Here is a 22,541-nt window from a genome sequence, read left to right on the forward strand (position 1 = left end):
ACACACGCTCACTCCCTCCCTCCGGCGCTCTACTCCGCGCCCGCCCGCCCGCCCGCCCGCCCGCCTCGCACGCACCGACCTCGGCTCCGGCTCCCCGCTCCCGCCGCCTAGCGAAGCCGCGCTGGGCTCCGAGCTGCTCATGGAGAAAGTGCCGGGCGACATGGAGAGAGATCGCAGGGAGCGGAGCGAGGAGCTGTCCGAGGCAGAGAGGAAGGCGGTTCAGGCTACGTGGGCCCGGCTGTATGCCAACTGCGAGGACGTGGGGGTGGCCATCCTGGTGAGGTAGGTGTCGCTCCCGGGGCTTGGCGGGGCCCAGGACAGGGAGGGTGACAGCGGCCGCTGGCAGAGGCGGGCTCGGCCCGCTGCGAGCTCCGGCGCCACCTCCCCAGCGATTGGGGACGGGTCACGGTGGTGGGGGAGCCTTGGGGCGATGGAAACCTTAGCAGATTCCTTCCCGGCTCGGGGCGTGGGGCTCTCAAGGAACTAGACGCGAGAGGGCACTTGGTCCCCCTGGCCTCAGAACTCACTCAGCCCGGTCGGTCTTCTTCATGAGTGACCCTAGCGACCCAACTAAGAGGTATGGCTCAGGCATCTGACCAGCCCCTCAAAGGGGACCGTAGGGGCTCCCCGTTTTAGAGACAGGCAGAGAAACTGAGGTTCAGCCAGGAAAGGTTTAAAGAGGAAACAGGACTCTCTGTCCAGCTCGGCCCTTTGGAAGACCACAGCAGAGAGCAGGGGGGCTGGAGGTCAAGAGGCCCAGCTGCTCAGCTGTCCCTCTCGGCCCCAAAAGTGAGGCCAGTGCGAGCTGCAGGTGAGACAGGTGAGTGAAACCAGTCGGCTTCTAGGATGCAACGGTTGAGTTTGTTAGGGTTTTTTTTTTGGGGGGGGGTGGCTTTCAGGAGACAGGGCCCTACTCTGGACCCTTCAGCCAGGTAGGAAGTATCGTGTCTGTCCCCAGTATCTCTGAGGACCCCCCCACCCTAGGTGATGCTGGATTTACACACCTGTACACGCATAATGTCTCCAAGCCCAACAAGCTGGAGACTTGACTCCAGCTGCAAATCACATCCAGATTCTTCCAACACACGCTGGACCCAGGGGTCCAGGCAGGGCCACCACATTCACCCTCAGCTTCCATCTTGGCAGGGGGAGACTGTCAGACCCAGGGCAGAGCAGCCTTTGTGGAGACAGGGTGAGACCTGGGGTGGACCGAGGGGACATCGCCTTTCCAGTCCCGGCCCCCCCTCTGGCTCTTCTTCCCTTCTGCCTCTGCCTCCTGCCAGCCTGGGACCTACCCAGCTCCCTGCTGATATGCCTGGATTCCAACTCAGAAGTAGATTTTGGAGGAAAAGAGCAGAAGTATTTCAGAGGAGTTGGGGGAGGGCTCCTGATGAAGAGGAAGGAGCAGCTATTTCAGAGTTCTCCCGCCCAGCAACACTGCCCTGGGTGGCGGGAACCAAGCAGGACCACTGGGATGCTGAAGCTGCAGACAGATTGGCAGTGTGGGCACCCAGTGGGGAATGGAGCCTCGGATGCACCAGTGCGTATCCCCAGAGGGCTGCTCTCAGCCTGTGTTGCACCCCTAAGCCCACAGAGCACATGTAGGGCACCAAGAGGAAACAAGGCAAGGTCCATAGGACCTGAAGATGCTCTGAGCAGGCTTGTCAATGAGTTGCGTCCCCAGGGGGAGGGACAGATGGGGGACAGGGTCCGAGATACTCATTCTGTATCCTGTGAGCCTTTTCTTCTTCAGTACACCCCCTGACACCCAGGGACCAGGCCTGGCTGGGGAAGGTATTTACTGATAGACTCGGGGCGGGCTCGGAGGCCTATAGTGAGCCCGAGAAGACCCGAGATGTCCATCAGATCTGGCTTGCCGAGCTTCCCGACACCACACTTCGCCTAACTCCAAGCCTGTACTGACCAAAGCCCGCCTGACAACCCTGGGCCAACACTGTATCAGCCACTCCCCGTGGCTCCAGATGCCCCAGGCCCGGGCAATGGAAAGGGGCAAGACCAAGACCCTTAGCTTCTCATAGCTTCACAGGACCCATTGTAGATCCTGCTCACAAACTCGTGTTTTGGCAAGCCCAACATGTTCATCCATAGGACCAGGCCCCCTGGCCGCTCCTCCCCCTTGTCTGTCCTCACTGCCCACTCTGCCTGCCGGATAGGAGGCAAGGAAGAGGCTGGCTACCAGCAGGAGTTCCTGGCAGATATGGTGTCATAGAGGAGGAGCTAGCTGCCTTAGGGTCTGAGGCAGACCCCATGCCGCCAGCCAGTCTGCCAGTCCGTGTCAGAGAGAAGCCCCGGGAACACCACCCTCCCTCCTGGTTGTAACGCTGACACCTTCCCCCTCACACGCAGACAAGCCTATTTCAGGCTCTTGGAAGCCCAGATGCCTCTGGGAGTTGAGAAACTCCCCAAGACTGGCTGCTGAGGCTTCTCCCTGGCAGCTCAAGCCAGCCAGGGAGGGGTGGGAGGAAACACGGGCTGAAGGGGAAGCCAGGATGACAGAACTCAAGGTCCCTGCTCCCTGGGAAGGTCCTCCCTCAGGGCCACACACAGGGCTGATGTGTTGAGGCAACAGACTCACCCGCACTCAGGACCCATCCCTGGCCAGCAGCGTGGAAGGCTGGTCTATTCTGTTGTTACCTCTTGAGCAGCCTTGGGGACCAGCCAGTTCCTGATCCATAAGATGGGGAACAGAGAAACACTCAGATAGTAAATGTTCAGTGAGTGTTCCCTGGGACGCTCTCCTTGCGGGGAGGAAACAACAGCTTCTAGACTTCAGCAACTAAATTCTCTAAGAGATGCCTTGCAAACGGCAACAAACCCCCCCCCCCATCATTTTTTTTTTTCAGTCATGAAAGCCAAAAAGCCTGACATGCTTATTATTTTGTGTAGGCACGTTTGGATGTCGTGGCAAGCATGTGGAAATCAGAGGACAACTGTCTGGAGTCAGTTCTCTCCTCCCACCTTGTTGAGGGAGTCGGTCTTGTTTTTACCACTGTACTGTGCCCTAGGGACCCTGTCTCACTGCTTAGGAGTGCTGTGGTTACGCGTGTGCCGTGGTATCCTGCCTTTGGGTTTTTACACATTCTGGGGACCAAACTTGGTGACTAGACTTGTGCACTGAGGGATTTGACTCACTGGCTTGTCTCCTGGCCACTGAGGCGTCTTCCGTCATGTGCCCCTCGTTACAAAGCTTCCAGGGAAGTCCTGTGTGTTTTCAGGCCCAGTGCCACCTTGGTCCACACCCATGCACCTCTGAAGACGCCAGCTGTGAAGCTTTTCTCAAACTTTTACGGACAGGAGGAGGGGGTCATAAAGTTTTTGTTCAAGGTCACACTCAGCATCCAAGAAGGTCCCTCTCCTTCTCCACATGGATGGTGCCCTAGCCACCCAGTTAGAACCTTCCTGCCAAAAGCAGCTGTGGCCCCAGAAGGGCTGGCTGGCCAGATGTTCTGTGTCTATCTCCCTCACATCAGCTTCTCAGGCCTGATCCACAAGCTGTGAGCTTCCTCTGATGCCTCAGAGGGACAGCCGGAGGGTGATGACATCCAGCGACACAGGTCAGGACACTTTACACACTTTCTAAAGAACCATTAAATGAAACAGTTTCTCATTGAGTTCCAGCTAGGGGGCCCAAAGGTTGGGGTGATGAGTCAGAGCATTTGTGAGACCCCACCTCCACTTACGGTGTGGGGTCGGGTCCAACAGACTGAAAGGGTAGCAGAGAAAACTACCCCGTGGCACCAGTGGCCGTGGGTGGCACCAGTGGTCGTGGGTGGCACCAGTGGCCGTGGCGGGAAGGCCACACTGGGTGGCCAGAGAGGGGCAGGTCTGACAGGGGGACGTGTCATGGAAACGAAGGCTGGCCAATGGTAAGTGCAGCTGTTGGACTGGGACAGAGGACTCTGAGCACTGGAGAAGTGGGTGGGGACAGTTCACAAGAAGTCTGGGACATCTGACTTGGGCATAAAACCCGGGAGCCGATGAATGTTTTTGAGTATGAGAATGATGTAACAAAAGAAGGCTGGGGGGATTAAACCGATTTAGATAAACTTGAGCAGGAAATGGCCAATGCTAGGAAAGCCCAAATTCTGCTTCAAGGGACTTTTTTTGTGGGGGAGTATGGCGATCATGCCTCCAATCCCATCATTTGAGAGGCAGAGGCAGGGGATGTCTGTGCGTTCAAGACCTCACAGATAAGTAGTTACAAACCATACCACAAAGGTAAAATCAATTGTTTAAATTAGTTCGACCAGTCAGTGTTTGCTTCAGGACACCAAGGAGGAAGAAGCTGAGCTGGGAGAGAAGGTGTCTCTCGTCAGCTCTTCACTGGCTGAGTGAGCACAGATAGGTCACCCCGGCCTCACTTCATCCACAAGGAGGGCTCTCACTAAGGACACTGCTGCATTGACTGAGGGACACCTTGCTGATGACAAGCACTTTCCTTCATACTCACAGCCCCACGGTGTAGGAACGCGGGTGCCCATTTTACAGATAAGGAATCCGAGGCTTCGAGAAGACAAATAATGAGTGTTCACTTGCCTGGGAGCACCAGGCCCTGGATTCAATCCCCAGCACTGAGAGAAAAGTTAAATAAGAAGCTGGCTATAGGGGTGGGGGACATGGTAGTGCACGCCTGTAACCCCAGTACTCCAGGGGCAGAATGTGCAAGTTTCAAAGCCAGCTTGGCCTACGCAGAGATCCAGTGAACCAGGGGTGCTTGGCAAGATCTTGTCTCAAAAAAGAAGAGGAAGAAGTGAATCAGGGTACAGAGGCTCACACTTGGGAGGCTGAAGCAGGATGGCTTGAGCCCACAAGTTCAGGGTCATCCTGGGCAACATAATAAGTCTTTAATGCCTTTAATCCCAGCACTCAGGAGGCAGAGGCAAGCAGATCTCTTTCAGTTCAGGACAGCCAGGGCTACACAGAGAAACCTTGTATCGAAAAACCAAAAACCAACCTAGAACAATTGTCCCAGAATCTATCTCTCTCTGGGTGACCAGAGCAGGCCTCAGTGGGGTGTAGCTCAGAAGGCACTCAAGAAGAAGGCAGATAGTGGCCTGTCACAAGAGGCTGCCAGCCTAAACAGGTCCAGCAGGTGGTCCCTGCAGGGCCTGGCCAGAGGGGGAGCCTGTGACTGAGGGAGAGCTCCATATGAGAGTGAAAACCATTACTGGTATGGGAGTATGCCTGGTTCTCCAACCCCACCTCCATTTTGGCCCCTCCAGAGGACTTAGAGGGAGCCCCCTGCTTCAGCCCTCACCCCCTTCCTCCTGCCAGGTTCTTTGTGAACTTCCCATCAGCCAAGCAGTACTTCAGCCAGTTTAGACACATGGAGGACCCCTTGGAGATGGAGAGGAGTCCCCAGCTGCGGAAGCATGCCTGTCGTGTCATGGGGGCCCTCAACACTGTCGTGGAGAACCTGCATGACCCAGACAAGGTCTCCTCTGTGCTTGCCCTGGTCGGCAAGGCCCACGCCCTCAAGCACAAGGTGGAACCTGTGTACTTCAAGGTATGTCCTTCCATTTGCTCTTGTCCAGAGCCCCCAGGCCACTTGGCCGCAGCTCCCTATAGCCTGTCTGTCGCTCAAGGAGGGCTCCCTGAAGAGCAGAGATGGCCACTGAGCTGCCAGCCTTTTCCCTCCCTCGGAGAGGTTGTGGCAGGAAAGGCAGCATGAGAGAAAGGTGCAGTGCAGAGCTTGTCTCGAGACCACGGTCTCCAGTCACCACCAGGCTGTTAGTTCGTGTCCATCACACAGGCCAATACGGCTATCAGGGATCCTGGGGACGGCGGGAGGCGGGGTGTCCAGGCGTTTACTCCTCCTTCCCTCCTTTGCCCCCAGATTCTCTCTGGGGTCATTCTGGAGGTGATCGCCGAGGAGTTTGCCAATGACTTCCCTCCTGAGACGCAGAAAGCCTGGGCCAAGCTGCGCGGTCTCATCTACAGCCATGTGACTGCTGCCTACAAGGAAGTGGGCTGGGTACAGCAGGTCCCCAACAGCACCACGTGAGGAGGGGGCGCGGGTGGGCTGGGCAGCCTCCCTGCTGTGTCCTCTCTTGTCCCCAAGGCTTCCCATTTCTCCTGGGACCAGGGACTGACTGCTGGTGCGCGCAGACCCAGGAGTCTGACACATTTAAGAGCAGGCACCACACAAAGGGTCTGCGTGACAGCGCCCTTCTGACCTCAGGCCTGCTTCTGTCCAGCCCCAGCTCTTAGCTTCACAGAGCTGAGAACTCCAAGTAGATTTGTCTGGGCAGTGCTTCTCCGTGTCTGGAGCAGGGATGGCTCAGGTCACCCAAGGCTATGACAGTCTCCTGGCGGGGCGTTGGCTCCTCAGACTCAGAGCAGCACGGGCCAGCCCCACCCCTTCCTCCCCATACCAATCCTTCAGGCCTGTTCCTCATCTCACACTGACCAGCGACCAGCCAGTGCTTCCATACACTGGTAACACAGCTGGAGCCAGGAGGGTCACGAGGACATATACACATGCCCGGGCCCACAGAGGACCTCCATGGGTGTCACTCACACGGACAAAACTAGGAGATGTTTACTTCCAGTCTGACTAGAGAGAGGCAGCAGTCACTTGTAGGCTCCGACAGGGTGGCCGGACTCATTGACTCCTGCTGGCTAGGAGCACGTCGAGGGCTGGCCTTCCCATGTGGTGATGTGGCGGCTGGGAACACTCAGACCCCCTAGACCCCCAGGAGGCAGTGAACTCTGGGAGCTGAATGGAAGGGCAGAGGCAGGGCTGAACTGGGAAAGAGAGGAGCGGAGGCGGGAACAGGAACCAGGGGTCAGCCAGCGGCTTGGACACGTGTTGTAGAGAAACATTCCCAGCAGTTTCCCATGGAAAAGGCACCGTCTCCTCAGGCTCTTCCAAGGCCCCCCATGCCACCTCCTGTTTACAGGCCTTCCCACCCGGCTCTGCAGAAGAGGTCCCTAAGGGCAGGGAGAGGCTAGGCCTGTTGCCCTTCCTGCCACTGACCAGCCAGTCAGGTTGTGCCTCCCCCACCATGGGCGGCTCCCCAGGAGAGCAGAACAGTTCTCAGGAATTGCTAGTTGCAGCCAGGTCAACTCCAGATGTGTACAGCTGGATCTGGCCTGCCCCAGACCCTGGAATAACTGAGAGGCAAGAAGAGTTTTACCTGCCAGAGGAGGGCATTGGCCAGGCGGGGAACTGGGGTTCCCTCCAGCTGCCACTGAGAGGGACCAGGGAGGAGACTGTGGGAGGGGAGACAGCGGAGGGGCTCCCCCTCCCCCGCACTCTCCTCCCCAGGCAGACTCTGCCGCCCAAGATGAGTTTGTTTACAGCCCTGACACAAGACTTCCTGCTTTTGGAGAAAAGAGCTTTTTACGGGGCCTGGAGGGACTGTGGGGAGAACTGGCCAGCGAGCCCCGGTGAATCAGAAACACATGGCTGGAGCCTTCCCGTTCCTGCCCCAGCTGGACCCCGGGGACTTAGTGCTAGCCAAACCCCAAACATCATCTTGCCCTGCTTCGGTCCTAGTGGGCTGAATGGGGATGGATGATGCAGGGGTCAGATAGCCCAGGGCCTAGCCCCCTCACCTGGGCCTGAGCACCCATACTGGTCTCTTTCCTAGCTGTCACGTTGTGGAACTGGCCCTTCATCCCTTGACGGCCTCTATCCCCATCTCTGGTCTCCTAGGGTCTTGGGCATGGGCCAGGGCCTGCGGATTCCAACCTATTGGCAGGGCCACCCCACCCCCACCCCCACCCAGCTGCCTTGCCTCACAGGGTGGGGTGGAATTTTCAGGGCTGACTTCTAGAAGGGCCCTGTCCAACTTCTCTTATCAGGGACACACTGAGCCAGACACCACTATTTATTGAACTCTCTGCCTCAGGGTGTGTGACTCTGTGTGGGTGGAGGGGCGCTGGGGCAGGGGATGCGACGGCCAGTGAGCTGAAAGGGGTTTCATGGATGGAGACCCTACGTGGGAGCCAGGCAGTCCTCTGCTAGGACAAGCCACACATCCTGTTTTCAAATGGATAGAAACACGTTCACATCTGTGTGGTGTTTGTAAAATGCCTCGGCTCTCAGCAGGCCAGACGCTGGCCACACCCCCTGCTCCTTCAAAGGACAGGGCCAGGTCTCTCTTCTCATGGGCTACTAGACCAGCTTGAGGTAGCTCCATAGGCTGGAGGTGATGGGGGATTGCGCAACCATGTTGGGTCTCTCGGCGGGAAGTGCCCGTCTCCGGATTCCCAGTCCCCTCTCCCAGCGCCCCAGGTGTCCCATCCTGCCTCCCCCCACTGACCCCTGTAACCTATCATCTCCTGTCTCATCCACAGCCCACCGACCACGCTGCCCTCTTCGGGGCCATCGGACCCCTCCCAGCTCCCCCCTCCCTGGCAGCACTTTGGGCAGAAGGCTGAGTTCTGAAGACACTCCTTGACCTTCCATTTCTGGGTGCCAAGGAAGCTGGAGGAATCCCGACTCAACTTCCCGAAAGGAGGCCTTCATCATGGCCCTGGTCCCCCAGGCTGCTGGGAGGTGGGGCTGGCTACCTTGATGCTGAACCTAGCAGTGGGGACCCTTCTGCCTGACAGCAGGGGGCGCCCTCGTCTTAGCTTTTCTACTTACTGTTAAGAGGGACCCAGCAAGTGGCCGGTGGGAAGCCAGGACAAGCCTACAAGTCACTTCAGAAAGGAACTAGCCCCGCTTCGTCGTCTGCCCACCAGCATGCAGGCTCACCTCACCATCTCTAGAGTATCCACGCACACATGTCTACCATATATACAGATATATCTATATACGACCTCTATATAAATATATATATACGTACATATCTATCGCGTGTACCTGCCCAGAAGACTCGGTCTTGCCCAGCTATGGGAGGCCAGGAGGAGTCCTGGTCATGCTTCTGGGAAGTTCTATGAGGAGCAGGGAGAAATCCTCCAACAGCACTAGACGGGGGGCCCGGGGGTAGAGTTGGGGTGACTCAGCTCACCCCCATAGCTCAGTGCTCTGCATTCCTGCCCCTCTACAAAAAAGAAAAGAAAGAGAGAAAGAAAGAAAGGAAGGAAGGAAGGAAGGAAGGAAGGAAGGAAGGAAGGAAGGAAGGAAAGAATCTGGTTTCCCAGGTATAGTGGCACACACCTGTAACCCCAGAGCTTGGGAGGCAGAGGACAGAGAATCACGGCAAGTTTGAGGTCAGGTGGTCAATACCTGGTCTCCATGGCGGCGTTGAGTTTCAGGCTAGTCGGGTCTACACAGGGAGACCCTGTCTCAAACCAAACAAAAATAAGGTCCGGCTGCCCTCGCCTTCCTAGAGGTTTGGCTGACTGACTTGCCTTAGACAGGGCAAGGACCAGGGCACACAAAGGACTCAGAAGATCCCAATGGGGTGGCGGCCAGTATATGTGTCCCCTGTATGTGTGTGGAGGGTGAGGAACCGCCTCAGAAAAGAGCCCTAGAATGTCAGCCTTACCTGCTCACTTCAGACAGCAGCCAGGCCACAGGACCGACCGGGGACTCCGTCCTCAGTGGAGACCCAGGGCCTCTCCCTCCTGCCCTCCTCCAGGCCACTAGGCCATCCTCTCCACCTAGTCCTTAACATTGCTGGGCCCCCCGTGTGTACCCCTTGGTCATGTGTACTGTCCCAGAGGATGTCTTGCTGCTGTGGCTCCTGTGCCTGCATCTCCTCAGTCCCTTCCCATGCAGCCTCCCTGTTGTAGTTCCTGACGTTTGTAACCAGATCCAGCTGTGTCATTAAACAGGTCTGTTCTTCCTGTATCTGGCCTCTGTGCTTCCCCGCCCCCGGAGACCTGCCTTCACCTCTCTTTCCCCTGGGCGGTTCTAGATAAGGGCATTTTTCATCAGAAACAGTCCCGTCGAGGGTACCCCTTCCCCTGTGCTGGCCCTGGCTGCTCCTGGGGTGCTCTGTGTGTTGGGACTGAAGATTGGTCAGCGGCTAAGCAAGAAGCCAGAAGATGGGGTAGGGGATGGGTCTGTCTTATTAAAAATTCAGAGAAGCTGGACCTACCTGGTGGCTTACAGCTGTCTCATTGCAGAAGGTTGAGGCATGAGGATGGGGCTGGGGGTCACAAGTTTAAAGCCAGCCTAGGTGACTTAGTAAGAACTTGTCTCAAAATAAAAAATGAAGAAAGCTGGGGATACAGCTCAGTGAAGGAGCACTGGCCCCGCGTTCACCAGGCTCTTTTTGTTGTTGTTGTTGTTTTTGTTTTGTTTTGTTTTGTTTTTCAAGACAGGGTTTCTCTGTGTAGCTTTGCGCCTTTCCTGGAACTCACTTGGGAGACCAGGCTGGCCTCAAACTCACAGAGATCCACCTGGCTCTGCCTCCCGAGTGCTGGGATTAAAGGCGTGCGCCACCACTGCCCGGCATTCACCAGGCTCTTAATCTCTGGTACCGCCACTGGGGGATAAAAAAGTCAGTGCCTTTGGGTTTTGTCCTGGAAATCTAGCAAGGACAGTGTCAATGTGGAACGAAGGACACAATGTCAAAGCTGGGCTTGGTGACACACTCCTGCCACCCCAACACTCAGCAGTCTGAGATAGGAGGATTACATGTCGGAGGATAGCCTGGGCTACGTGATGAGTCTGCCTCAGAAAAGAGGGGGAGGGGAGACAATGGGGGGCTCATGTCTAGATGTCCACGCAGAAGGAGCCTATTTGTGTGCTCTAGTCACACAGCCCAAGATTAAACCTTGACCTTCTTCTAGGCCTGCACACTGGGCATTCCACACTCGACGCTGAATGCAGGCCCCGATGCTCCAGAGGTCAGTCCTCGTGTACTGCAGAAAGAGAGCCTGCTGGAGTCAGCCTTCAACCTTGAGCTCCCAGCCTAGAATCTCTTCCCAAGCTCTGCTGGGCCAGGCCTATCCATCCCCCAGGCAATGGTCACAACAGCAGTATCAAGTCCCTGAGGAGGGATCAAGGAGGTCACCACAGGGAGGGGGTGCAGGAGGAACAGGAAACAGCTTCTGCCCCTTGGGAAGGCTTCAGGCTGTCTGGAAGGACTCAGCTGACACAGGCAGAAGTCTTGTCTCCCAGCCCATGCACTCAAATGTGAGCTGTGCCTTCCTTTATCTTCTGGGCCTGGCACAGCAGAGCACACGCTGGAAATCCAAAGAATAAATAAATACAGTCTTAGAAAGCAGGACAAGCACCCGGGCCAAGAGCAAGCCGCGAACTGGAGGAGAATGCTGGGTGCCGGGAGGGCAGGGCACGCCAGACCTTTCCAGGGAGGGAGTGTGCCAGACTGGTGGCCTCCCAGCTCACACTCAGTCCTGGCGCTGCCGTGTGACTCTGGGCAAGACACCGAGAGCCTGGTGTGGTGGTGTTCCCAGCTCTGGGGAGGCTAAGGGAAGAGGACGGAGAGTTCAAGACCAGCCTGGACGACACAGCCAGACACCATCTCAAAACGAAAATACTAACTTCACTAAGCAAAACTCTGTCTTTCACGGCAGGGAGAAGAGGCATGGCGGACAACAGGAAAGGTGTACAGAGCAGGGCTACCTGCATGGACACAGACTGAGTTCCTGAGCAGAATCCTGTGAGAGGGAGAGGGGTGATCCCTGGGGGACTGGTTGGTGGGGTATTTATTAGAGGGTCATGATGGGGCATCTGAGGTCACGGTGGGGGATCATCCCTGAGAAGACCTCCCCACACAGCGGTCTTGAGAATGGTGTAGGTGGAAACTGGAGCCATCCTGGAACAGGCCATCATCAAGAAGGACTCTCCCCACTTCCTGTCTTCTAGAGAGGATGTGGGACTTCACACCCGATCCACTAGGGATGAGGAGGGAACAGGGCAGGATGCTGGAGACTGGGTTTTAAGACAGAGGCAGGGGCAACGTCTGGGCTTAGACTGTCTGGAGCGCAGAACAAACAGTGCTCGTCTGCAGTCAGCCTTCTTACTGAAAAGCAAAGCAACTGGGTCAGCTCCCCTGGTGAGCTCAAGCTGAGAGGCATCGGAGTGTGGGCAAGGAAGGGGCGGGGGAGCGTTGCGAGGAGACGGCGGCCTCCGCTCCGACAAGGATGCCAGCGGTACAGCCTCACAGCGACCCCTGCCCGCTGCAACGGGAACTTCACCCAAGAAAGCAACCATCTGGCCCGCTTCCCGCTGTGGGGACACCAGGTCAGGGTGGGGAGCAGCGCGTTGGCTCCACCTTCCTCCAAAAGGGATGCAGCCTTACTGACACATGAGACAAAACCGAAAGTGTGCATGCCTGAACTACAGGAAATACCTTCCCGGAGTTGCCAAGTGGAAAAAGTTAATAAATGAAGGCGCTGGCACCAGATAACATGTGCCCAGCGTTTGGTAAACTGAGGCAGGAGGATCCTAAGTTTAAAGCCAACCTTGGCTACTATGCAGTGAGTTCCAGGCCAGCCAGCGTTATGTAGGGTGACCCTTCTCTAAATAAGCAAATAGAGGAAATGGCTCAGTCACTTGAGTGCTTGCCCAGTAAGCACAAAAATCCCAATCCAATACCGAGGACCCCGGTAAAAAGCTGGGTGTGGTGACACATGCCTGGAGTCCCAGGAGGACCCCTGGGGCTTGCTGTCTAGCCTCCCCTAATTGGTGAACCCCAGGTCCCAAGGGAAGACCCTGTCCCAAAACACAGGCGGAGAGGCACCTAAGGTTGACACCTGACCTTGAGAAGCACAGAAGAGAGGGGGTGGGGGTGGGGCGGGGGTGGGAATGGGTTGGGGTAGGGGGGTGGGGGGGTGGGATGGAAGCTCATGCCTCTAATTCCAGGCCTCAGGAGGCTGAGAAGAGAGACCGATTTAAACGCAAAAAGGTGGGCTGGAGAGATGGCTCAGAGGTTAAGAGCACTGAAAGCTCTTCCAGAGGTCCTGAGAAAAGGCTACAGAGTGAGTGAGACTCTGTTCAAAGAACAAAGGGGGAGGGTGGGTCAATTAGTTTCTGGTTTTTTGTTTTGTTTTGTTTTGTTTTTTGCCGTCAACTTGACACAAGCTAGGGTCATCTGGGAAGAGGGAACCTCAATTGAGGAAATGCCTCCATGAGGTTCCTGTAGGCAAGTCTGTGGGGCATTTTCTTTCTTTCTTTCTCTCTCTCTCTCTCTCTCTCTCTCTCTCTTTCTTTCTTTCTTTCTTTCAGGTTTTCAAAACAGGGTTTCACTGTGTAACAGCTTTGTCTGTCCCTGGAACTAGCTGTAGTTCAGGAACTAGCTGAAGCCTCTGTAGCCCAGGCTGGCCTCAGACTCACAGAGACCCTCCTGCCTCTGCCTCCCAAGTGCTGGGATTAAAGGCGTGCGCCACCACCACCTGGTTGGCATTTTCTCGATTAATGATTGGTGTGGGTGGGCCTAGTCCTCTGTGAGCTGTGCCGCCCTTGGGCACGGAGAAAGCATGGGGAGCAAGACCCTCCTGCGCCCGCCAACCCCCCCCCGCCCCCCCCCCCACCCCTGAGTGCTGGGGTTAAAGGCGTGCGCCGCCGCCACCACCACTTGCTCTGACGTCCCCTTATGATGGATTAAAATAAACCCTTTCCTCCCCAGGTCGCTTCCAGTCATGGTGTTTATCATCACAGGAACAGACAGCCAGAGCAGGTGTCCTCCTCCGGGGGACGGCCAACGTAACACCATTTTGTTCCCCATTGCTGCTCTCCCTAGAACAGCTGTGCCCCGGACCTGCCTCGGAGAAAGACAGACCCAGGGTAGGGAGAGTTGGGGGTTCTCCTGCTGTGGTCTTGACTAAGGTGCCCAGTTGGATACAACCAAGTTGGACGGGCAGTTTAAAAAGAGCAATGGTGCCAGGCGGTGGTGGCGCACGCCCTTAAACCCAGCACTCGGGAGGCAGAGGCAGGCGGATCTCTGAGTTCGAAGCCAGCCTGGTCTACAGAGTGAGTCCCCGGACAGCCAAGACTACCAAGAGAAACCCTGTCTTTAAAAAAACAAACCAAAAAAAAAGCAACGGCAAGCTTCAGGGCTACCTGCCTGGCTTCACCTTCACGCCCTCTGAGTGGGCTGTGAGGGAGACCTGGGCCTGTTTTACCAACAGCTTTGAGCAGGGCCGGAAGTGAACCTCCGTACAGCTCTCCCGCAGAGGCCAGACAGCACCTCACTTCTCCTCCATGCCCCAGCCTCGTGCATCTGCTCTGCCCCCTGTCTGGACACACTAATGCAATACAAGCAGTGAATTCCGGAAAGAGTGGAGGGAAGAAAAGAAGAAGACTGCTTTGCCAAGCGCTTGCTCCCCAGTGGAAACACAACAGCCACACAGTGTCCCATGCAGTGCCCAAGGAGGCCAGAAGAGGGCGCCAGAACGACCGCTGTGAGCCACCCTGTGGGTGCTGGGAATCGAACCTTGGTTCTTTGCAAGAAGAGCAAGTACTCTTGGCCACTGAACCATTTCTCCAGTCCCACATCAGGGGTCCTTGGGGACTGAAACACAGGCCCACAGTCTCCTCAGCCAAGGAGACCCCTCCCTGACCAATCCCACGGGAGTCACCTTCCTTCACAGGTCAGCTCTCTCCTCACCACGACAATCCCTGACCTCGCTCCTCTCCAACAGAAATGGTGCCGTTTCTCTCAGGCTGCTCTAGTCTCCTTTCCAGAACCTTCCCTGGCAGCCTTTCTGTGAAACGTACTGCTGTGGGATGGTCTGTATGTTAAATGTGTTGCTCTGATTGGTTAATAAATAAAACACTGATTGGCCAGTAGCCAGGCAGGAAATATAGGCCGGACAAGGAGAGAAGAGAATTCTGGGAAGTGGAAGGCTGAGGCAGAGAGACGCTGCCAGCCACCACCATGAGAAGGTGTTAAGATGCCGGTAAGCCACAAGCCACGTGGCAACTTATAGATTAATAGATATGGGTTGATTTAAGCTGTAAGAACAGTTAGCAAGAAGCCTGCCACGGCCATACAGTTTGTAACCAATATAAGTCTCTGTGTGTTTACTTGGTCGGGTCTGAGCGGCTGCGGGACTGGCGGGTGAGAGAGATTTGTCCTGACCCTGGGCCAGGCAGGACCAGGAAAACGCTAGCTACAAGGTACCTTCTTTGGATGTTGCCAGAACAAGCTCAAATGAATTCTGTGGTGGACATACATTGGGAGGTTTGAAAGGAGAAGCCCACCTCTCAAGACCCTTGGCCCTAGGAGCTGGAGAGATGGCTCAGTGGATAAGAAAACTGGCTGTTCTTCCAGAGGACCCGGGTCCGATTTCCAGCACCCACATGGCAGCTCACAATTGTCTGTCACTCCAGTTCCAGGGGATTTGACACCTTCACACAGACACACATACAGGCAAAACACCAATGTACATGAAATAAAAGTTAAAAAAAAAAAAAAGACCCATGGTCCTAAGGCATCACTTTTGATACTTGGGGCTTGCTGCTGGAAGGTCATGTGACCAGGCTCCCGAACACATGGAGGAGAGGACCAATGCTTACACAGAGGTGAAACCCTGTCTCAAAAAAACTAACTAACTAACTAAGTAAATAAATACTGCCGCTCCTTACAGGCCAAGCATCCACACACATGAGCCCAGGGGGCCATACTCATACCCATTCATACCACCACAGCAGTAATCAGGGAAGATATTAGATACTGATCTGCATCCCAACATGCACTCTTCTGCGGTGGTTTGAGTAAGAATGTCCCCATAAGCTCATACGTTGGGACCTCTGGTCTCCACTTGGTGGTGCTGTTTGAGGAGGCTTAGGAGATGTGGTCTTGTTGGAGGGCTCATCTCAGGGCTCTCTCTCTGCTTCGTGTTTATAGTAAAGGATGTGTGTCCTCAGCATCCTGCTCCAACCCTCACACCTCCACTCTGGTCACGGACTCGCCCCTCTGGAACTGTAAGAACCGTTTTCCTCCTCAGGTCACCCTGGTTATGGTGTTTTATCACAGCAACAGAAAAATACAGATACACACACAGACATACACAGAAAAACCACGAGACAAACGCAGTGTGACTGTAGCAGCACAGAGGCAGTGGCAGGATTACCAAAATTATCCTGGGTTCAAACAATTCCAGGCCAACCAGCAAGGTATACAGAGTGAGACCCTGTCTCAACAAAAATACAAACTACAAACACTGGCCACTGAAGAAGAGCTAGCCGTGGGGACTGATGGAGGAAGGTCCCTCCCAGGGGCCATGACCTGCTTGTGGTCCTGGTGTGTGTGAAGAGAGGCCAGTTTGAGGCAGGAACTAAATGGATGCAGGATCGTGTTCAAGATCACAGGCTCCATGTGTCCACAAGAGATGAAAACATGCTGTATGTCAGTTGAGCATCCAGAAACAAGCCGTTGGGAGAGCCAAGTGCATTTGTTCACATAAAGAATCAACTAGTAGCCAGGCGGTGGTGGTGCACGCCGTTAATCCCATCACTTGGGAGGCAGAACCAGGTGGATCTCCGTGAGTTCGAGGCCAGCCTGGTCTACAGAGCAAGATTCAGGACAGGCTCCAAAACTACACAGAGAAACCCTGTCTTGAAAAAACAAACAAACAAACAAAAAAGCAAAAAACAGAACCAACTAGCAGGCAGCTTAGTGATTCACACCTGTAATCCCTCCACTCGGGGTGCTGAGGCAGGAGGATAGAAACACCCACCTCCACCCCCAAACCTGAGTTACAGACAGTTGTGAGCCACCTTTTGGGTCCTGGGAACTGAACCCAGGTCCTCTGTAAGAGTAACAAGTGCTCTTAACCACAGGGCCACCTCTCTAGCCCCGGAACATAAATTTTCCCTTTAGCAGTCTCACTTAAGATGCTTTTCCGAGGGCAGGTGCGGTGTACACCTTTAACCCCAGCTCTCCGGGGCAGAGGCAGGTGGATCCCTGTGAGTTCCAGGCCAGAGTAAGTGCAGGTCTGTATAGAGAGACCCTTTAAACAAGATGTTTTCTTCCCGTCATTTTCTGTTTGTTTACAGAGACAGGGTCTCGTGTGTCCCCTGCTAGTCCCAACTCACTGGTTAGTCAAGGGTGAGCTTGAACCTCTAAGCCTCCAATCTTCATCTGAGTGCCGGGATCGCTGGCGTGGGCCACCATACCCAGTGACGCCCTACTCAGTGGAGATGGAAAAATCGAACCTAGAATTTCATGCGTACTAGGCAGGCCCTTCTACCAACCCAGCCACAGACCCAGTCCCTAACTGAGATTTATAAAAAATAAAATGTAGGCTGTCACAACTCAGTGAGTGCAAGAGCTTGCCGCCAAATCCGATGGCTTCTGTTCCATCTCTGGAACCTACATGGTAGAACTGGCTCCTGAAAGCTGTCTTCTGGCCTCCTTGACCTCCACATGTGCACCATGGCATGCCCCTGCCAGATAAATAAGTAAATAAAAATTTAAAAATAGAAAAATATTGAACTAATAGTGCAAAATATAACGTTCATCATTTTTTTCCATAATTTTAGTTTTTTGTTTGGTTTTGTTTTTTGAGACAGCATTTCTCTGTGTAGCCCTGGCTGTCCTGGAACTCAATCTGTAGACCAGGCTCGTGGAGATCCGCCTGCCTCTGCCTCCCAAGTGCTGGGATTAAAGGCGTGCGCCACCGCCGCCGCCGCCGCCGCCGCCGCCCGGCTTCATAATTTTAAGATGTTTTTCTGATGCAGGTTAGAGAATAATTTCCAGGAGCTAATTCTTTTTCTAGCCTGTAGGTCCCAGGGATTAAACTCAGCTCGAGTTGTCCTGCCTGGCCCACAGTCAGGGCAAATCTCTCTCACCTGCCAGTCCCACGGCCGCTCAGACCCGACCAAGTAAACACAGAGACTTATATTGCTTACAAACTGTATGGCCGTGGCAGGCTTCTTGCTAACTGTTCTTACAGCTTAAATTAATCCATTTCCATTAATCTATACCTTGCCACGTGGCTCGTGGCTTACCGGCATCTTCACATGCTGTTTGTCATCATGGCGGCTGGCAGTGTCTCTCTGACTCAGCCTTCCACTTCCCAGCTTTATTCTCCTCCTTGTCCCGCCTACACTTCCTGCCTGGCCACTGGCCAATCAGTGTTTTATTTACTAACCAATCAGAGCAACACATTTGCCATACAGAACATCCCACAGCACGTCAGCCTTGATGGTAAGCAGCAGAATGTGTGTGAGCAGGAGAGCCTGTGTGGAGAATCATTGCAGTTACAGCTTGTGTTTCACAACTTGGACTTGGACTTCGGCCTGTATTGTTCTCGCCAGAACAGCCAAATGCTACACAAAACCAGCTCAACCAGTTTATTTCACTTCGTTCTACAATACTCCATGGAAGCCCGTGGCTGCCCTGAACTTCACTGTACGTTACATCCTGAGGGTACCACCATACGGCACCCAGGAGCACCACTGAGAGTAGCCCGGTTGTAGCTTAAGTTTTCCTGCCTGGCCCACAGTCAGGACAAATCTCTCTCACCTGCCAGCCCCACAGCCGCTCAGACCCGACCAAGTAAACACAGAGACTTATATTGCTTACAAACTGTATGGCCATGGCAGGCTTCTTGCTAACTGTTCTTACAGCTTAAATTAATCCATTTCCATTAATCTACACCTTGCCACATGGCTCGTGGCTTACCGGCATCTTCACATTCTGTTTCTCATCGTGGCGGCTGGCAGCGTCTCTCTGACTCAGCCTTCCACTTCCCAGCTTTATTCTCCTCCTTGTCCCGCCTACACTTCCTGCCTAGCCAATGGCCAATCAGTGTTTTATTTATTAACTAATTAGCAACACATTTGCCATACAGAACATTCCACAGCACTTCCCCCCTTTTTTTTTCCAAAAGGAAGGTTTTAACCTTAACAAAGTAAAATTACATACAATTTTGGAATTTGGGCGTTGCTTCTCTTACTACTTCCTGCTGGAGGGGGGCGCTGTATCTTATGGGGAAACAAAGAAAATTTTAGGATCATGGAGTAGTCCGTGAGGCTGTATCATCTAAGGCAGTTGCCTTGAAAAGGTTCTGGATGTTGGATCATCTGGGCCATGGTGTCATCGGAGACCTTTCAGGTGGTCTTGGCTGGTCAAACCTGATGTGTCTTAATCTGGAACAAATCCATAGCCTCTGGCTTTCTGTGGAAACAAAAGCAGAGTCTCCTTTCCAAAGTAACATATCCTTATATCCAAATTTTGAAGTCAAGGTACCTTTAAAATATACATTTTGGCATAACTCAACAGCTTTTACAATCAAATGTTTTTCTGCAGTTAAAAGTCCCAAAGACAACACAATGCAGATTCTCTGTGTAATATCCATTTTTACGTGGCTTATTTTTTATACTACCTTTACTGTCTCTTTAAAGACTTTATTTTTTAAAACTATGTATTTGTTTCTATAACTCTATATATCATCTTTTTTGTCTCTTTCAAGCCTACGTATCTTTTACACACATTGTAAACTATTACATCTGAATCTGTCTTATTGTGAATCTATTGCCTTAAACTGCAGCAGCTGTGGCTGCTGGATCCACCCACCTCAGCTTCCCAACATGGCTGTGGTACTTTACCACCAGCTCTGGGAGCTATCGTGGGTCTATGCTTTTATCCAAGCAGCGTGTAGTCCAGAAACCTCTTTTCTTGTTTTGTACTAGCAAAGGCTAAATCTACCACACAACTTAATGTGCCACTTGCAGAGGCCTCATTCCCGCCATAGGCAGGTCGAGCACGCACGCTAGGAACCCACCAGTAGCTCAAACCAGCAGCTGGCGCTCATTTGAGAGAGACAATTAGGAACTGTTTTTAGCTCCGTTTTAGAATCTTTTCTCAGGTTTTAGGTGGAAACTCTTGCCACCACGTTGGACGCCATTTTTAGCTTAAGTTTTCCTGCCTGGCCCACAGTCAGGACAAATCTCTCTCACCTGCCAGTCCCACAGACGCTCAGACCCGACCAAGTAAACACAGAGACTTATATTGCTTACAAACTGTATGGCCGTGGCAGGCTTCTTGCTAACTGTTCTTACAGCTTAAATTAATCCATTTCCATTAATCTACACCTTGCCACATGGCTCGTGGCTTACCGGCATCTTCACATTCTGTTTCTTATCGTGGCGGCTGGCAGTGTCTCTCTGATTCAGCCTTCCACTTCCCAGCTTTATTCTCCTCCTTGTCCCGCCTACACTTCCTGCCTAGCCAATGGCCAATCAGTGTTTTATTTATTAACTAATTAGCAACACATTTGCCATACAGAACATTCCACAGCACCCGGTTGCTTCCCTAGCATAAGTGTGACCCTGGGTTCCACCTCATGGACAGAATGTAGTAATGAGGAAAACAGTCTCTTAAATGCAGCTAGCCCGCCATGGTGGTTTGAACGAGAACTATCCCCCATAGTCTCAGTATTTGAATACTTGGTCTCTATTTGGTGGCGCTGTTTTGGTAGATATAGAGGGGTGGCCTTGCTGGAGGAGGTATGTCACTGTGGGTGTACTTTGAGATTTCAAAGCATGGTGTGGTTCCAGGCTAGCTCACTCTGCTTCCTAATTGCCATTTAATATAACAAGTTGTTGGTTTTTTTCTTTTTCTTTTTTCCTCAAGAAAGGGAATGCCTTTACTAAGAAAACTGGCAAATCAATACAGTACCCATTAATACAATAAAATACCATGCTGGAGTCATATATTACTTTAGGGCTAATTTTCACTCCAAAAATATCATTTAAGTACCAAATCCAAACACTGGTTTCCAAAAGAACAGGTTATCTTAAAAAAAAAAAAAAAAGATTTATTTATTATGTATACAACATGTATGACCGCAGGCCAGAAGAGGGCACCAGATCTCATTACAGATGGTTGGGAGCCACCATGTGGTTGCTGGGAATTGAACTCAGGACCTCTGAAAGAGCAGCCAGGCCTCTTAACCTCTGAGGCACCTAACCAGCTCCCACATTTCTCTTTAAAGAGAATTCCTCACACAGGCAGTTCTAGTTCACAGCAGGGGGCAGCTGTGTGGACGTGAGGGCATCTGTGTGGACGTGAGGGCATCTGTGTGGACGTGAGGGCAGCTGTGTGGACGTGAGGGCAGCTGTGTGGACGTGAAGGCAGCTGGTCTGTGTTCTGGTTGGTCCGCAGCCAGGTAGCATTCAAGTACCTGAAAGGCTTTAAGAGTCTCCCTTAGCCGGGCGGTGGTGGCGCACGCCTTTAATCCCAGCACTCGGGAGGCAGAGCCAGGCGGATCTCTGTGAGTTCGAGGCCAGCCTGGGTTACCAAGTGAGTTCCAGGAAAAAGGAGCAAAGCTACACAGAGAAACCCTGTCTCGAAAAACCAAAAAAAAAAAAGAGTCTCCCTAAGGAGACTGAGATCAACATCCATATCTTCTGAGCACTTAAATAACACCACCACCAAACAAACCTGTTAATTGTTCACATGAGCACAGACTCCTCCAGTCAGTTCCCTCAAGCCCTTCTACCTTAGATGGTCACCTTGGTTTAGAAGCTTTCCATCTTTTGTTCTGATCAAAAGTCACAGCCTTGCCCCAGTTCATTAAAAAAATAAATAAAATCTACCTAAAATAGTTGTATCTTTTAAATAGCAAATAAATACGATGTCAGCTTGGAGAGTCCTGGGGGCCTGTAGCTGCACACCGATTTCCATTGTCGTTTTTTCCACAGCCGCCATTGGTGTCCTCGTGCTTCCAGTGCCGGTGTTCAGTTTCTGTATCACCCACTGATGCTTCTCGTCCTTTGTTAGCCTTGGGAGATATGGTGCTTGCCATGAGTCCTTCAAGGGAGCTGCTGAGGCTGACCCCTTTCATGGTCATGGTGGCTTCCTGGGTCAGGACAGTTTCCTCCAGGTCCTGGGGGTGCGGCTTGCGTGGGCGCCTTTCTCTACCGAGATCAGATTTGTAAATGAGATTTGTAGACTGGAGCTCCATTGTCTTCTTTACCGGGTCAACTACAGAACACTCTTGCGTATGCTTTTCTTCTTTCCACACCAGTAAGAGACTGACAATGGAAGGCAGGACCCACTCGGTGCTGAGGAGGCTGGGGCTGCGTAACTTTCCAGAGGAATCGACGTGTCTATCCAGCACGTCAATGCCAACCACGCTTGAGTTCCTGGGGTTTGGGCATTTCTGCATTGCAGCAGTGATAGCCATTTCTCATGGGTGGTCAAGACGTGCTCCAAAGTCCAGGTCTTCATAGTGCCAACTGCCCACTAGGTGTCCCACGGCATCCGGGGATGATGAGGCACAGATGTTTACTGGCCCAACCTCGTCCAGGTAGGAGGGCCTCAAAGTGCTTACACTGGGTATGGTGGCACATGCCTTTAATCCCACCACTCTAGAGGCTGGCAGGCAGATCTCTGAGTTCGAGGCCAGCCTGGTCTACAGAGCGAGTTCCAGGACAGCCAGGGCTGTTACACAGAGAAACCCTGTTCCAAACAAATAAACAAAAAAAAGGAGTCAGTATTCTGTGAAGCTCCCTGTATTAGTCAGGGTACTTTAGAGTCACAGAACTTATGCAATAAATGCCCCCCTCCTGTATATATATGGGAATTTATTGGAATGACTTACAGGCTGCAGTCCAACAATGACTGACTGTGAATGTGTGAATGGAAAGTCCAAGAATCTAGAGTTGCTCAGTCCCACGAGGCTGGGTGGAGAACCGT

The 22,541-nt window shown here is 53.2% G+C and overlaps 1 protein-coding gene and 1 pseudogene across 1 annotated transcript; one reads left to right on the forward strand and one right to left on the reverse strand.

Annotated features, from left to right (window-relative positions):
• The first annotated feature begins 34 nt into the window (after positions 1-34).
• On the forward strand, positions 35-9,769 carry Cygb (cytoglobin). Its single transcript, XM_052756020.1, has 4 exons — positions 35-282; positions 5,296-5,527; positions 5,858-6,021; positions 8,326-9,769. Exons 1-4 carry the CDS (start codon positions 140-142, stop codon positions 8,414-8,416), a joined length of 630 nt encoding a protein of 209 aa, XP_052611980.1. The 5' UTR covers positions 35-139; the 3' UTR covers positions 8,417-9,769.
• A 943-nt stretch (positions 9,770-10,712) lies between these two features.
• LOC128121483 (PRELI domain containing protein 3B-like) lies at positions 10,713-22,073 on the reverse strand (annotated as a pseudogene).
• Positions 22,074-22,541: the final 468 nt, after the last annotated feature.

The sequence above is a fragment of the Peromyscus californicus genome, unplaced genomic scaffold (genome assembly GCF_007827085.1).
Source record: "Peromyscus californicus insignis strain IS unplaced genomic scaffold, ASM782708v3 Scaffold_3__1_contigs__length_106647218, whole genome shotgun sequence".
Lineage (NCBI taxonomy): Eukaryota > Metazoa > Chordata > Mammalia > Rodentia > Cricetidae > Peromyscus > Peromyscus californicus.